This window comes from Pseudorasbora parva, chromosome 3, assembly GCF_024679245.1.
Source record: "Pseudorasbora parva isolate DD20220531a chromosome 3, ASM2467924v1, whole genome shotgun sequence".
NCBI classification, from domain to species: Eukaryota; Metazoa; Chordata; class Actinopteri; order Cypriniformes; family Gobionidae; genus Pseudorasbora; species Pseudorasbora parva.
In genome coordinates this window covers 1,268,823-1,285,830 of record NC_090174.1, presented here as the reverse complement: position 1 = coordinate 1,285,830, position 17,008 = coordinate 1,268,823, and the positions used below count along the sequence as shown (strand labels likewise).

The window sequence follows — 17,008 nt, the reverse complement described above, 5'->3', positions numbered from 1 at the left end:
TCATCTGTCCGTCATCGGCTAAAGCCCGCCCTGATGATCTCATTGGTCAGTTTCTGTTGATCATCTGTCCGTCATCGGCTAAAGCCCGCCCTGATGATCTCATTGGTCAGTTACTGTTGATCATCTGTCCGTCATCAGCTAAAGCCCGCCCTGATGATCTCATTGGTCAGTTTCTGTTGATCATCTGTCCGTCATCGGCTAAAGCCCGCCCTGATGATCTCATTGGTCAGTTACTGTTGATCATCTGTCCGTCATCGGCTAAAGCCCGCCCTGATGATCTCATTGGTCAGTTTCTGTTGATCATCTGTCCGTCATCGGCTAAAGCCCGCCCTGATGATCTCATTGGTCAGTTTCTGTTGATCATCTGTCCGTCATCGGCTAAAGCCCGCCCTGATGATCTCATTGGTCAGTTTCTGTTGATCATCTGTCCGTCATCGGCTAAAGCCCGCCCTGATGATCTCATTGGTCAGTTTCTGTTGATCATCTGTCCGTCATCGGCTAAAGCCCGCCCTGATGATCTCATCGGTCAGTTTCTGTTGATCATCTGTCCGTCATCGGCTAAAGCCCGCCCTGATGATCTCATCGGTCAGTTTCTGTTGATCATCTGTCCGTCATCGGCTAAAGCCCGCCCTGATGATCTCATTGGTCAGTTTCTGTTGATCATCTGTCCGTCATCGGCTAAAGCCCGCCCTGATGATCTCATTGGTCAGTTTCTGTTGATCATCTGTCCGTCATCGGCTAAAGCCCGCCCTGATGATCTCATTGGTCAGTTTCTGTTGATCATCTGTCCGTCATCAGCTAAAGCCCACCCTGATGATCTCATTGGTCAGTTTCTGTTGATCATCTGTCCGTCATCGGCTAAAGCCCGCCCTGATGATCTCATTGGTCTGTTGATCATCTGTCCGTCGTCGGCTAAAGCCCGCCCTGATGATCTCATTGGTCAGTTTCTGTTGATCATCTGTCCGTCATCGTCTAAAGCCCGCCCTGATGATCTCATTGGTCAGTTTCTGTTGATCATCTGTCCGTCATCGGCTAAAGCCCGCCCTGATGATCTCATTGGTCAGTTTCTATTGATCATCTGTCAGTCATCGGCTAAAGCCCGCCCTGATAATCTCATTGGTCAGTTTCTGTTGATCATCTGTCCATCATCGGCTAAAGCCCGCCCGGATGATCTCATTGGTCAGTTTCTGTTGATCATCTGTCCGTCATCGGCTAAAGCCCGCCCTGATGATCTCATTGGTCAGTTTCTGTTGATCATCTGTCCGTCATCGTCTAAAACCCGCCCTGATGATCTCATTGGTCAGTTTCTGTTGATCATCTGTCTGTCATCGGCTAAAGCCCGTCCTGATGATCTCATTGGTCAGTTTCTGTTGATCATCTGTCCGTCATCGGCTAAAGCCCGCCCTGATGATCTCATTGGTCAGTTTCTGTTGATCATCCGTCCATCATCGGCTAAATCCCGCCCTGATGATCTCATTGGTCAGTTTCTGTTGATCATCTGTCCGTCATCGGCTAAAGCCCGCCCTGATGATCTCATTGGTCAGTTACTGTTGATCATCTGTCCATCATCGTCTAAAGCCCGCCCTGATGATCTCATTGGTCTGTTGATCATCTGTCCGTCATCGGCTAAAGCCCGCCCTGATGATCTCATTGGTCTGTTGATCATCTGTCCATCATCGGCTAAAGCCCGCCCTGATGATCTCATTGGTCAGTTTCTGTTGATCATCTGTCCGTCATCGGCTAAAGCCCGCCCTGATGATCTCATTGGTCAGTTACTGTTGATCATCTGTCCATCATCGTCTAAAGCCCGCCCTGATAATCTCATTGGTCTGTTGATCATCTGTCCGTCATCGTCTAAAGCCCGCCCTGATAATCTCATTGGTCAGTTTCTGTTGATCATCTGTCCGTCATCGTCTAAAGCCCGCCCTGATGATCTCATTGGTCAGTTTCTGTTGATCATCTGTCCATCATCGGCTAAATCCCGCCCTGATGATCTCATTGGTCAGTTTCTGTTGATCATCTGTCCATCATCGTCTAAAGCCCGCCCTGATGATCTCATTGGTCTGTTGATCATCTGTCCGTCATCGTCTAAAGCCCGCCCTGATGATCTCATTGGTCAGTTTCTGTTGATCATCTGTCCGTCATCGTCTAAAGCCCGCCCTGATGATCTCATTGGTCAGTTACTGTTGATCATCTGTCCATCATCGTCTAAAGCCCGCCCTGATGATCTCATTGGTCTGTTGATCATCTGTCCGTCATCGTCTAAAGCCCGCCCTGATGATCTCATTGGTCTGTTGATCATCTGTCCGTCATCGGCTAAAGCCCGCCCTGATGATCTCATTGGTCAGTTTCTGTTGATCATCTGTCCGTCATCATCTAAAGCCCGCCCTGATGATCTCATTGGTCTGTTGATCATCTGTCCCTCATCGTCTAAAGCCCGCCCTGATGATCTCATTGGTCAGTTTCTGTTGATCATCTGTCCGTCATCGGCTAAAGCCCGCCCTGATGATCTCATTGGTCAGTTTCTGTTGATCATCTGTCCGTCATCGACTAAAGCCCGCCCTGATGATCTCATTGGTCAGTTTCTGTTGATCATCTGTCCATCATCGGCTAAATCCCGCCCTGATGATCTCATTGGTCAGTTTCTGTTGATCATCTGTCCGTCATCGGCTAAAGCCCGCCCTGATGATCTCATTGGTCAGTTTCTGTTGATCATCTGTCCGTCATTGGCTAAAGCCCGCCCTAATGATCTCATTGGTCAGTTTCGTTGATCATCTGTCCGTCATCGGCTAAAGCCCGCCCTGATGATCTCATTGGTCTGTTGATCATCTGTCCGTCATCGGCTAAAGCCCGCCCTGATGATCTCATTGGTCAGTTTCTGTTGATCATCTGTCCGTCATCGGCTAAAGCCCGCCCTGATGATCTCATTGGTCAGTTTCTGTTGATCATCTGTCCGTCATCGGCTAAAGCCCGCCCTGATGATCTCATTGGTCAGTTACTGTTGATCATCTGTCCATCATCGTCTAAAGCCCGCCCTGATGATCTCATTGGTCTGTTGATCATCTGTCCGTCATCGGCTAAAGCCCGCCCTGATGATCTCATTGGTCTGTTGATCATCTGTCCGTCATCGGCTAAAGCCCGCCCTGATGATCTCATTGGTCAGTTTCTGTTGATCATCTGTCAGTCATCGGCTAAAGCCCGCCCTGATGATCTCATTGGTCAGATTCTGTTCGAAGATAATTACTCCTCTATCGATCGAGTCCAGACCGAACCACCTGACCTAAAAATGTTGTGGGTGGGGCTAAGTTTGGCTGGCATCCAGGCTAGCGGTGCGTGAAACTAACGTGAAAACAGACTTCATTCGCCTCAAATGAAAGCATATTTACACTGAATCGTTTCCTATCGCATATATAGTGTGCTCTGTGCTGTTCATGTGGAAATTGCTAAATGTGTGAACAACTGAACGATTTCTTCAGCAGCGTAGGGGGCGGGGCTTTAGATTCTAGAGAGCATTTTGATTGGACGGAAGATTTGATGAGAAGATGAAGTCTGTGATGTCATCAAAATCTGAGATTTGTTTTAACGGAAGTAAGAGACTAAGTTTTGAATGCTTATATCTCCTAAATGCAAATTTAGTCGTTGATTTGGCGCACACACCAGCTTATTCATAACTTTAAGGCTAACACAGTCATACTAAAAGCTAAACTTCAATTTTGATTTCAGCGGGCCTTTAAATTAGTATCAATTTACTCCGACAACCAATCACTAATCCAGGATCATTGTGAAACTATTAAGACACACCCTAGCAACCATTTAGAGCTCCCTAGCAACACGGTCCATACACTTCCATTGAAGGAGATCAAAGGGGTATCTTTGGATAGAAACATGAGGGTGGGTTTGTTTGACTCAGGGCATCAACAGCCAATCACAAATCACCTTATTATATAGTTAACGTTATAGTTATCATTTATTCTTATAGCTATCGTTAGTAAGCAGTTTTTGTAGTTATTGTTCTGGTTGTTGGTGTGAACTGTAGAGTTGTTGCAGGATGTAAGAGTTTGTGGTGGTGTTACATCACTTCCTGCCCTGAAGTCCTGACGTGTGTGTGTGTGTGTGTGTGTGTGTGTGTGTGTGTGTGTGTGTGTGTGTGTGTGTGTGTGTGTGTGTGTGTGTGTGTGTGTGTGTGTGTGTGTGTGTGTGTGTGTGTGTGTGTGTGTGTGTGTGTGTGTGTGTGTGTTTCTGGGCGTTGTGTTACACGCGAGACGCCTCATCTGTGTGTGAATGCTCAAGACAGTGTCCCCCATGCAACTTTAACCCAGACACGTGCATTATTAACGCTCGAGCTGCTCTGTCTGAGACAGCCACACACACACACACATGCATACACACGCATACACACAGTAACACACATACCCACTCACAGTCAGCGGTCCCCACTTTTCAAAAGGCTTATAAATCATACAGGATGAGTTTTTTTTTGAGAAAGTAAAAATGCAGAATGTTTCCTGTGATGGGTAGGTGTGTGTGTGTGTGTGATGGGTAGGTTTAGGGTCAGTGTGTGTGTGTGTGTGTGATGGGTAGGTTTAGGGTCAGGAGCAGTGTAGGGGGATAGAATGTACGGTTTGTACAGTATAAAAACCTTTACCTCTATGCTATGGAGAGTCCCTAAAAAGATAGTGAACCAGACGTGTGTGTGTGTGTGTCTTCCTGTCTGTATTGATCATACTGATGCAGAACGAGTGTTCGTTTGGTTTGTGCAGAGGTCAGGTGACCGCTGTAATGAGGTCAGTGCTGTTTATCAGAGCACATCTCTCCTCTTCCTCTGCTCCAGTTTCTGCTCTTCATCCTCACATGACCGTCGCCGCTCGGCCTGCTCTCTTCTGTGTGTGTCTGATGTGTGTCCTGAGCTCTTTCCGCTCGATCGTCCTGTGCTGCATCACACACACGCACACACACACACACACACTCAGACCTCGATTTTGTATATATTCAGCCGTTTCTCAGATGTATCCCAGCATACCCAACACAGACATTCATCTGTAAACATGGGCTTTACACACACATACACAGATGCGTGCACGCACACATATACATTCACGCACACTCACACACAAACACATACATGCGCGGGCACATACACGCAGACACATATGCGCGCACACACAAAAACACATATATCCGCACACACACACACATATAGGCAAGGCAAAGCAAGTTTATTTATGTAGCACATTTCATACACAATGGAAAAAAATTATCAAATTAAATTGTTTCTTTTATATTATACATTTGTATTTATAATAAAAATGCTGCAAAACAGGTTTACTGTTTAAATAACAAAACAAATATTGTGATATTCCTTTAAAAAATTACATTTTAATAATACCTGCTCTTTAAACCTGCTTCCGTTGAGGAACATTCTCAGAAAATATGGCATATCGTTTCATTGTTATGCCGATGATACTCAGATGTACAGTCCCTGACAAAAGTCTTGTCGCTTATCTATTTTCTAGAAATACCTGATATTAACCTGACTTTTAATTAATTAATTGGTGTTAAAAATAGCTCATATGAAAAGCTAAAACCCTCCCAAAGGATGTTTAATGCACTGAAATAAATAATTTTCACACAAAAAATATTTATCATTTAATCAAGACAGAAAGGTCAAATTTTGGCAAGACAAAAGTTTTGTCGCCTATACAGAAATTGAACAAATTTACAGCAAATACAAAAATATGTCAGCAAATTAAGTTGTGGTGCTGTGAGATCTAAATGTAATATCTTGTATGACTTCCATGAGCTTGAAGGACTGCATCCATGCGGTTTGGCAAGGATTCATACAATTTATTGATGAAGCAAACAATAATTATTCTTAGTATTAGTAGCAAACTGCTCCAGAAGTTAATGCTGGTTCTGATAGAAAGCTGTCAGAATACACAGAGCTGCTCAGTTTGAGGCGTATGGACCAGTCAGGGTGACCTCTGACCCCTGACCCCGCCGAAAGCACCAACAGTGGCACGTGAGCATCAGAACTGGACCACGGAGCAATGGAAGAAGGTGGCCTGGTCTGAGGAATCACGTGTTCTTTTACATCAAGTGGATGGCCGGGTGTGTGTGTGTGTGTGTGGCTTACCTGGGGAACACATGGCCCCAGGATGCACTATGGGAAGAAGGCGAGCCGGCGGAGGCAGTGTGATGCTTTGGGGAATGTTCTGCTGGGAAACCTTGGGTCCTCCATCCATGTGGATTTTACTTTGACACGCTCCACTGGCTCCAGCAAGAACATTTGTAGATCTTCAGCTGTGCTACCTAGAGCACATCTGGCAACCCGAAACACTGCTGACTTCGTGATTGGTCGATTAGTTGGAGGGCGGAGCTTCAGACCAAAACACATGACATCATCAACATCAGTTTAGGTCTGCAACAACAACTTTATAATGACAATATCCTGGCCGGACTACTGTTGTCAGTGATAGAAGTGTTTGAAATTAACATGATGTCTTAATGTCTAGTGACATATCAGGGCCATTTTATGGTTAATTGAAATGCATTTATTACATACAGTTCCTTTAATTGTTGTTTTCCACTGAGCAGAGAGCGCTCAAATGACTAGAGGTTGTCCTAAGTGTTGTCTTGATGAGTAAAGCTCCTGTTTTGTGTGTCCGTAGCGCGTCTGTTCCAGCACCGGCGGCTCAGGTGGTCCAGCAGGTTCTGGCTACGGTGGAGGCCAGTAAAGTGAGTCCCTAATGATCTGCACTGAAGAAAACTACTGTTTAACCAATTGTCGTTTGGTGTAACCCTTGTTTTCTTTTGCAGACTTCCTTTCAGGGAGCGCTAAAGATCCCAGTGCCGCTGGCAGGTCCGGCCCAGACCACGTCATCTAGCTTTGTGTTTGGTAGGTCCGAGTTCACACTCACTCATTATCAGAGGTGGACCGTAACTCAGCTCATTTACTCGAGTACTGTACTTAAGTACACTTTTGAGTATCTGTACAGTACTTTACTTGAGTATTATTTTTTCTGGCAACTTGTAACTTTAACCTTGCTAAATTTGAAAGACAAATATCATCCTTTTTAGTCCACTACATTTCCATCAAGGTCCTCGAAGTGGAAAGTCGTTTCTGTCGCAGCTTTGAAAGTCAGTGATGATTTTTTTCTTCTTTAAAAGGTGTTTGGGTTTTTGCAGAAAGCCTTTCAGGAATCACTCTTGTAGAGTCTCGTGAAGTTCAATGATTTCACAGCATTTATTGAGCTGCCTATAACACTAATCAGTTTATAGCGAAATGGGAAAAAACAGATGTCAAAATGTTCATTTTGGCGAATATTCACATAAATAAAGTTGATTATGTCTTAAGTTATGTCGGATGGAGCATCACTGACTGGCTTAAATCATCATGATGGCATAATGTGCATTTAAACAACAATAATAAAATGATGCGTTGACATAAAAAAGGAAATTTACTTTTGATGCTGAAGTACTTCTACAAAAAAATACTTCTGTACTAAATCTGTTTTTACAACTTTCACTTGTAACGGAGTAATATTTGACCAGCAGTACTTTTACTCAAGTAGTGAAGTTGTGTACTTTGTCCACCTCTGCTCATTATAAAGGTTTTTACTGTTGCTTTTGATCATTCAATGCTGAATAAAAGTATGAATTTGTGTGTGTTGGTTCAGGTGGAGCTGCTAAACCGGATGCGTCTTCATGTGTCAGTGAGAAGAACTCAAAGGGCTTCTCGTTTTCTGCAGCGTAAGTTATTATTACACATCCTCCACCTCTATATAGATCTTCCTGTTATTAGTCTTGCCTGAAGTGACTCCATATTTCAGTTTCTCTTCAGCAACACTAATATGATGTCTAATGTCTTTTTATATTTGATTGCATTTAAACATGAGCGCTGTTTCACAGGTCAGCTGGGTTCGGTTTCTCACCTCAGTCCCAGGACACCAACAACACTCAAGGTACCGTCTCCGTGTGTTTGATTTGGATGGGGGGGGGGGATGGATGGATGGATGGATGGTTAGGTGGGTGGATGGGTGAATGCATGGATAGATGGATGGATGGGTGAATGGATGGATGGATGGATGGGTAGTTGGGTGGATGGGTGAATGCATGGGTGGATGGATGGATGGTTAGGTGGGTGGATTGATGATGGATGGTTAGGTGGGTCGATAGATGGATGGATGGTTAGGTGGGTGGATGGGTGAATGCATGGATAGATGGATGGATGGGTGAATGGATGGATGGATGGGTAGTTGGGTGGATGGGTGAATGCATGGGTGGATGGATGGATGGTTAGGTGGGTGGATTGATGATGGGTGGGTAGTTGGGTGGGTGGATGGATGGATGGTTAGGTGGGTGGATGGGTGGATGGATGGATGGATGTTAGGTGGGTGGATAGATGGACGGGTGGATGGATGGATAAATGGGTGGGTAGTTGGGTGGATGGGTGAATGCATGGGTGGATGGATGGTTAGGTGGGTGGATGGATGGATGGATGGATGGATGGGTAGTTGGGTGGATGGGTGAATGCATGGGTGGATGGATGGTTAGGTGGGTGGATGGATGGATGGATGGGTAGTTGGATGGATGGATGGATGGGTAGTTGGGTGGATGGGTGAATGCATGGGTGGATGGATGGATGGTTAGGTGGGTGGATTGATGATGGGTGGGTAGTTGGGTGGGTGGATGGATGGATGGATGGTTAGGTGGATGGATTTGTGAATGCATGGATAGATGGATGGATGGGTGAATGGATGGATGGATGGATGGGTAGTTGGGTGGATGGGTGAATGCATGGATAGATGGATGGATGGGTGAATGGATGGATGGATGGATGGATGGGTAGTTGGGTGGATGGGTGAATGCATGGGTGGATGGATGGATGGTTAGGTGGGTGGATTGATGATGGGTGGGTAGTTGGATGGGTGGATGGATGGATGGTTAGGTGGGTGGATGGGTGGATGGATGGATGGATGGATGGATGTTAGGTGGGTGGATAGATGGACGGGTGGATGGATGGATAAATGGGTGGGTAGTTGGGTGGATGGGTGAATGCATGGGTGGATGGATGGTTAGGTGGGTGGATGGATGGATGGATGGGTAGTTGGGTGGATGGGTGAATGCATGGTTGGATGGCTGGATGGTTAGGTGGGTGGATGGATGGATGGGTGGGTAGTTGGGTGGAGGGGTGAATGCATGGGTGGATGATGGGTGGTTAGGTGGGTGGGTAGTTGGGTGGATGGGTGAATGCATGGGTGGGTGGATGGATGGTTAGGTGGGTGGATGGGTGAATGCAAGGATGGATGGGTGGGTGGGTAGTTGGATGGATGGATGGATGGATGGATGGATGGATGGACAGGTACAGTGAGGAAAATAAGTATTTGAACACCCTGCTATTTCGCAAGTTCTCCCACTTGGAAATCATGAAGGGGTCTGAAATTGTCATCATGGGTGCATGACCACTGTAAGGGACATAATCTAAAAAAAAATATCTAGAAATCACAATGTATGATTTTTTAACTATTTATTTGTATGATACAGCTGCAAATAAGTATTTGAACTCCTGTCTATCAGCTAGAATTCTGACCCTCAAAGATCTGTTAGTCTGCCTTTTAAATGTCCACCTCATGTCCCTTTATTGTCCTAAACAAGATGCATCTGTTTGAGGTCGTTAGCGGCATAAAGACACCTGTCCACCCCATACAATCAGTAAGAATCCAACTATTAACATGGCCAAGACCAAAGAGCTGTCTAAAGACACCATAGACAAAATTGTACACCTCCACAAGGCTGGAAAGGGCTCCGGGGAAATTGCCAAGCAGCTTGGTGAAAAAAGATCCACTGTTGGAGCAATCATTAGAAAATGGAAGAAGCTAAACGTGACTGTCAATCTCCCTCGGACTGGGGCTCCATGCCAGATCTCACCTCGTGAGGTCTCAATGATCCTAAGAAAGGTGAGAAATCAGCCCAGAACTACAGGGGAGGAGCTGGCCAATGACCTGAAAAGAGCTGGGACCACCGCTTCCAAGGGTACTGTTGGTAATACACTAAGACGTCATGGTTTGAATTCATGCATGGCACGGAAGGTTCCCCTGCTTAAACCAGCACATGTCCAGGCCTGTCTTAAGTTTGCCAATGACCATTTGGATGATCCAGAGAAAGTCATGTGGTCAGATGAGACCAAAACAGAACTTTTTGGTCATAATTCCACTAAACTTGTTTGGAGGAAGAAGGATGAGTACCATCCCAAAAACACCATCCCTACTGTGAAGCAGGGGGTGGCAGCATCATGCTTTGTGGGTGTTTTTCTGCACATGGGACAGGGCGACTGCACTATATTAAGGAGAGGATGACTGGGGCCATGTATTGCAAGATTTTCGGGAACAATCTCCTTCCCTCAGTTAGAGCATTGAAGATGGGTCGGGGCTGGGTCTTCCAACATGACAATGACCCAAAGCACAGCCAGGATAACCAAGGAGTGGCTCTGTAAGAAGCATATCAAGGTTCTAGCGTGGCCTAGCCCGTCTCCAGACCTAAACCCAGTAGAAAATCTTTGGAGGGAGCTCAAACTCCGTATTTCTCATCGACAGGCCAGGAACCTGACTGATCTAGAGAAGATCTGTGTGGAGGAGTGGGCCAAAATCCCTCCTGCAATGTGTGCAAACCTGGAGAAAAACAAACAGGAAACGCTTGACCTCTGTAATTGCAAACAAAGGCTACTTTACCAAATATTAACATTGATTTTCTCAGGTGTTCAAATACTTATTTTCAACTGTATCATAAAAATAAATAGTTACAAAATCATACAATGTTATTTCTGGATTTTTTATTTTAGATTAATTCTCTCACTTAAATAAAGCTGCAAAATAGCAGGATGTTCAAATACCTATTTTCCTCACTGTAGATGGAGGGATGTATGAGTGGATGGATGGATGGGTAGGTGGGTGGATGGATGGGAGGATGGGCTAGGTAGCTGGATGGTGGATGGATAAATGGGGTGGATGGATGGAATTAGTTACCATATATCAACATTAACAAGCCATATTTCTTGGTCAGACCTTTCTTACTAAATTCCTCTTTCTTTCTCTTTCTCTCTTCTAATTCTACAAGTAGCGAAGAGTTCTGGCCCGCCAGGCAAGTTCTCTTTTGCAAGCAGTGCAGGAGCAAAGACGCCATTTGGCCCAGTGGGGTCCGAGGAGCCTTTCTCCTTCACCCCGAAGCTGTCCTCTCCGTCCCCGAGCGTGAGCTCCTCTACACCTACTCCTGAGCCGCCAAAACCCTCTCAAGCTCCCAAAGCCCCAGGGATAACTGGAGAAACTCTTGGCTGCTTTTCTGGCTTAAGAGTGGGCCAAAGCGAAGAAGCGAAGGACGCCCCCAAGACCGCCCTGAGTTTTGCCTTCGGACCGCCTGGCAATGGTTCGACAGGATTCACATTCACTTCTGCGCAAATCAAGCCTGCAGAAACCGTAGGTGCGACGGAGTTACCAAGCGCAACAACAGAGCCTCCGAAAATGGCTACGCCTCAAGGGCTCATTAAACCACAGGAGGGAGCGGCTCCATCAATAAACCCGACTTTTAGCATTCCCTCAAGTATGTCTTTTTCTCCAGTCACCACCTCAATTACGTCTTTTTCTCCAGTCACCACCTCAACTATGTCTTTTTCTCCAGTGGTCACCTCAACTACGTCTTTTTCTCCCGTCCCCACTTCAACAACGTCTTTTTCTCCAGTCCCCACTTCAACAACGTCTTTTTCTCCAGTTTCCACCTCAACTACATCTTTTTCTCCAGTCCCCACTTCAACAACATCTTTTTCTCCAGTCCCCACTTCAACAACATCTTTTTCTCCAGTCCCCACCTCAACAACATCTTTTTCTCCAGTCCCCACCTCAACAACATCTTTTTCTCCTGTCCCCACCTCAACTTTTTCCCCAGTGGCCACCTCTTTCGGCAGTCTTCTACGCGCTCCTCTACAAGAAACTCTTCCAGCAAAGCCTCTTCCTACGCCCGAGTCAGCGAATGTTGAGCCTCCAGATCCCAGTCCTAAACCGCCTACAAGTGCTCCAGTCGTATCGGTCACTGATGCCGAGACAACCAAGCCTCCTCTAACTCTTCCAACCCTTGAAGTTTCGCCCACACATACTCCATCAGTTACTCCACCATCCGAGACTCCTGCGGCAGATCCCACCATTGAGAGCTCCAACACAGCACCTCAAGGGACTCCATCAGCTTCATCCCCAACATCCGACAAACCAGGCTCAATCTTTGCCCCGCCATCAACCACCAATGAAAGTCTCGGAGCGGTTAGTTTCGCCACTACTGTGGCCTCATCCACCACATCCACAGCTCCTACCCCTGCCTTCGGACAACCATCAGCAGCATTCGGATCTACCACGTTTTCCGGCAGTTCTCCACCCTCTGGCTTCGGCAAACTTGCCTTCGTACAGAATGCAACTCCTGGATTCGGCCAGCCTGCAGGCTCTGGCTCTGCTAGCGGCTTCACTTTTGGTCAGGCTGCGTTTAGCGGAAGTTCTGGGTTTGGCCAGCCGGCTGCGACCGCCACCACATCGGCGGGCGGAGGGGGAGGTGGAGGAGGTCTTTTCGGAGCCGCTAACACCAACAGTGCCAGTTCCTTCTCCTTCGGAGCTAGCGCCACAAGCTCCGCAGCTAGCACTAGCACCGGGCTCTTTCCCCAAAACACCGCTCCTGGTTTCGGACAGCCCAGCTCAGGCTTTGGCCAGGGATCCATGTTTGGCAGCAACACCACCACGGCGTCCTCTGGGTTCGGTTTTGGACAACCATCAGGTGGGTTTTTTTACAAAAACACACTGGCCAATGTGGCTTGTTTACACAAATCTAGATAAAAGAGAGAGTAGGATGTGAAGTGATGCATGCACTACACAAAAATGCTCTTCTTATTTAGTATTTTTTACAATGGAGAGAGAGAAATCTTATTTCTGTTTGGGACGGAAACAAGAAACAAGATTTCAATCAGAAACAAGGTTATTTTTCACACCCCATTGGCAGATCATTTTGCTTGTTTTAAGCAAAAACTTGTTTCGTTTTGATTTTATTTTCAACAAAACATAAAATGTCGTCTTACTTTTTAGAATTTTTAGATATTTAGACTAGAAACAAGACAAAAATTACTAATTAAGAATGAATTCGAGACGATAACTAAATAAAATATAGCTGCAAGCAGCAATACCAGGGCCAAGCACAAAGACAAAAAGACTGGCTGGGAGTGTCAGACTAACTGCAACAATTAAACACATTTTAGGATTTTAGGCAAAAAGGCTGAAAAATGCATTGTTGTCAATGGGAATTTCATGTTTTGTTCCATTATGGCGTCAGCAAGAGGCACAATCTTACCATTTTTTTGTGTCCTCAGCGTGAGCCCATACGTGTGTGAATTGTGGTGAAAATATCTAATTCAGACTCCAGAAGGAGCCTCATGTTAAAATGCCCAACTTTACAGCAGAATAAAACATGTTTACAGTCTGGGACAAATTGTGGTTTTGGTCTAAACGGCTAATTCTCCTCTTCATGACAATTGTGAGAGGGCTGATTTTTTTTATAACTCATTCGTTTACATTATATAACGCCTTAAAGTTCTGCATAATTAAGGGTGTGGCCACTGAGTGACAGGTGGATTGCCATTTGTCTGCTGTCTGTTAGTCATCACATCACCTAAGCTCCGCCCACATCCTGCCTCTTTGCCAATTTTGTTATCCGGGTGTGACGTGCTGCCAAGATGGCGACGCCCAGCTAAACCCAACTTTACGACGTCACGGACACTGTCCATTTTTTTTATTTTTTTTACAGTCTATGGATCAGACGCCACCTCTCAAAATAAAAGTCTGGCACATCGGCCAATCAGAAAACCATATCGGCCAAATATATTGCCAATTATATCGACTGAGAGCTACTTTTGGTCTAGTCTGGAGATGCACTTATCAAGCGTGTGTGTTTACAGGCGTGTCCTGAGCATGGGGTGTGTAGTTATGGATCAGAGGAATGTGCAGCAGTCTCGGGTGTGTCTTTAGGGCGGGATTGCTCCAATTCCTGCGACTTCCATATTATAAACAGCTGAATCCCTGACCTCCGACCCCCCCCCATTCACACCTGTTTATGGTCTGCTTCTTTAGAGCCGCTAAAGAATGTGCTGATTAAAATTATGCAAATATGATGGTTCGGTTCACCTTAGACTGCATATGTAACCAGTCACAGAAAGTAGGAACACAAGTCGGTTCTGGGGCATTTTGAGTTATTCACAGATTCTGAAAGTGTAGTCTTCAAGCTTTCCAACGATGTGTAACACATGGCAATCTAATAATATTTGGAGAAGTTGTGGCCATTTTATTGTAGGCATTTAGAAAAGTTTAAAAGAGAGAAAACGACCTCTAAAGTTTTGCAGTTCTCACCTGCTGGGAGTCACAATAGAGTGGGTTAATTAGAGTCTCTTGAGGCATCGAAAATACATTTGGGTCCAAAAATAACAAAAACTACGACTTTATTCAGCATTGGCTTCTCTTCTGTGTTCCTCAAATAAAAGTTTGAACGGTTATGAATCAGCGTATTGATTCATGATACGGATCATGAATCAATTCGCTGATTTATAACTGTTCGAATCTTTATTTGAGGATTGAACACAAACGCGGAAGAGAAGCCAATGCTGAATAAAGTCGTAGTTTTTGTTATTTTTGGACCCAAATGTATTTTGGATGCTTCAAGAGACTCTAATTAACCCACTGATGTCTCATATGGACTACTGTGATGATGTTTTTATTCCCTTTCTGGACATGGACAGTATAGTGTGCATACACTTGCATACGCTCTCGGACTAAATATAAAATATCTTAAACTGTGTGTGAAGATGAACGGAGGTCTTACGGGTGTGGAGAGACATTAGGGGGAGGAGTTAAAGGGTTAGTTCTCCCAAAAATGAACATTATTTCATTAGTTCCTCGCCCTCATGTCGTTGGACACCCGTCAGACCTTCGTTCATCTTCAGAACACAGATGAAGATATTTTAGTGTAAAGCTGAGAAAGGCTTCAGATAGGCCTCCATTGGCATTCAGTACATTCATTTACATTTATGCATTTGGCAGATGCTTTTATCCAAAGCGACTTACATTGCATTCAAGGTACACATTTTTCATTATTGTTAGTTCTTGCTTTCCCTGGGAATCGAACCCATGACCTTGGCATTGCTAGCGCCATGCTCCACTGGTTGAGCTACAGGAAAGCCCACTCACAAGACCCATAAAGGCACTAAACACATCGATACAAAGCCCATCTCACTACAGTGGCTGGACAATCATTTGATGAAGTGATGAGAATAGTTATTGTGCGCAAAAAAATCAAAATAACGACTTTATCCGCCGAGTTATTGTCCTCCGTGTCGGTCTCGCTCCTCCTCTTCTGGGTCATGAACGGCTGAGTTGCGTCATATTCTCACGCATGCGTCGAGTTCACGTCAATAACTTGGTGGGTAAAATCGTTATTTTGATTTTTGTGCACAATAACTATTCTCGGCGCATTGTAAAATGATTGTCCAGCCGCTGTAGTGAGATGGGCTGTGTGTCGATGTGTTTAGGGCCTTTATGGGTCTTGTGAGTGGGAATGGACTGAATGCCAATGGAGGCCTATCTGAAGCCTTTTCAGTTTTCTCTTACGGGTGTCCAACCACATGAGGGCGAGTAATTCATTAAATAATTTTCATTTTGGGGTGAACTAATCCTTTAAACATCACAAAACCAAGAGTGTGTTTTCCTGAATGCCATCACGACTGAAAATGACACTGATTTCATATGACAGCTCCATAAACAATTAATAAACATTAAGTTACTTACATTTTAGATGCAATATTGACTGTTTTTATTTTTCAGCAGCGAAAATAGTTCCAAACAGCAGAACCGTAACGCATCTCACAGCAAGAGTGTGTGTTACTGAATGATTCAGTGTTTGAATGAATCGTTTGGATGAATCGACTCAATGACTCACCTGATTTTACAGAAACGCATTTGCAACGTTTATCAAGTTCAGTGATAATTGTGCATGTATCCGTTTATAATTTGAGACTAATTTAATCCCATGCTGAAGAATAAACACACACTTGATGTGTTTCGGACAGGGTTCGGCAGCAACACCTCCAGCTCGTCTGTGTTCGGACAGCAGCCCAGCTCAGCCGGCGTCTTCGGACAGGTACAGTCCTTACACACACCAACACGCGCGTTTGTTTTTGTGACATATGGGGACATTCCATAGGTGTAATGGTTTTTATACTGTACAAACCGTATTTTCTATCCCCTTACAATGCTCCTAAACCTACACACACACACACACACTGCCCCTAAACCTGTCCATCACAGGAAACTTTCTGCATTTTTACATTTTCAAAAGAACTCATTCTGTATGATTTATAAGGTTTTATAGGCAGAGTCTGTGTGCATTCAGGTTGAAATCCCCAACAGGCTAGAAAAACATGTACACACACACACACACACACGTTCTTTACCAGCTCAACCCAAATTAATGTAATGTATCTTCATTTGTGATCAGCCTCAGTCCAGCGGAGGTTTGTTCGGCTCGAACGCTGGGAACGCTTCCTCTGGATTCTTCAGTGGTCTCGGAGGAAAACCCAGTGAAGACGCAGCCAACAAAAACCCATTTGGAGCGCCAGCCGGCGGAGGATTCGGCCAGCCAATTAACACAGGTGTGCACTAGAAGCTGACATTTTTTACGGAAGTCCTGCGGGATAGGAAACAAAATCACTATTAATCACGTGATTGGGATGGGAGCAGATTTATTTTTACCGGGAGTGAGCGGGACCGGGAACACTATGATACCATCTATACAAATATTCTGTTTATATAGATTAACTATATGTTTTAACTCAGTTCTAGTGTTGCTCTGTCTCTTAATGATCTCCTGTTTGCTTTGGTGGGGCTGGGTCAGTGAATTGTGAGCTCCACACAGTGGCTAATGCCAACCACCAATAATATAA

At 45.1% G+C, this 17,008-nt stretch overlaps 1 protein-coding gene across 1 annotated transcript in view; it reads left to right on the top strand.

The window, feature by feature from the left end:
- nup214 (nucleoporin 214) overlaps nt 1-17,008 on the top strand; it is a 153,016-nt gene that overhangs the window by 119,797 nt on the left and 16,211 nt on the right. The window contains exons 25-31 of the mRNA XM_067437547.1: nt 6,669-6,735; nt 6,817-6,895; nt 7,677-7,749; nt 7,909-7,961; nt 11,113-12,804; nt 16,136-16,206; nt 16,564-16,717. Coding sequence (XP_067293648.1) covers nt 6,669-6,735; nt 6,817-6,895; nt 7,677-7,749; nt 7,909-7,961; nt 11,113-12,804; nt 16,136-16,206; nt 16,564-16,717 — 2,189 coding nt within the window. The remainder of the gene's footprint in view (nt 1-6,668; nt 6,736-6,816; nt 6,896-7,676; nt 7,750-7,908; nt 7,962-11,112; nt 12,805-16,135; nt 16,207-16,563; nt 16,718-17,008) is intronic.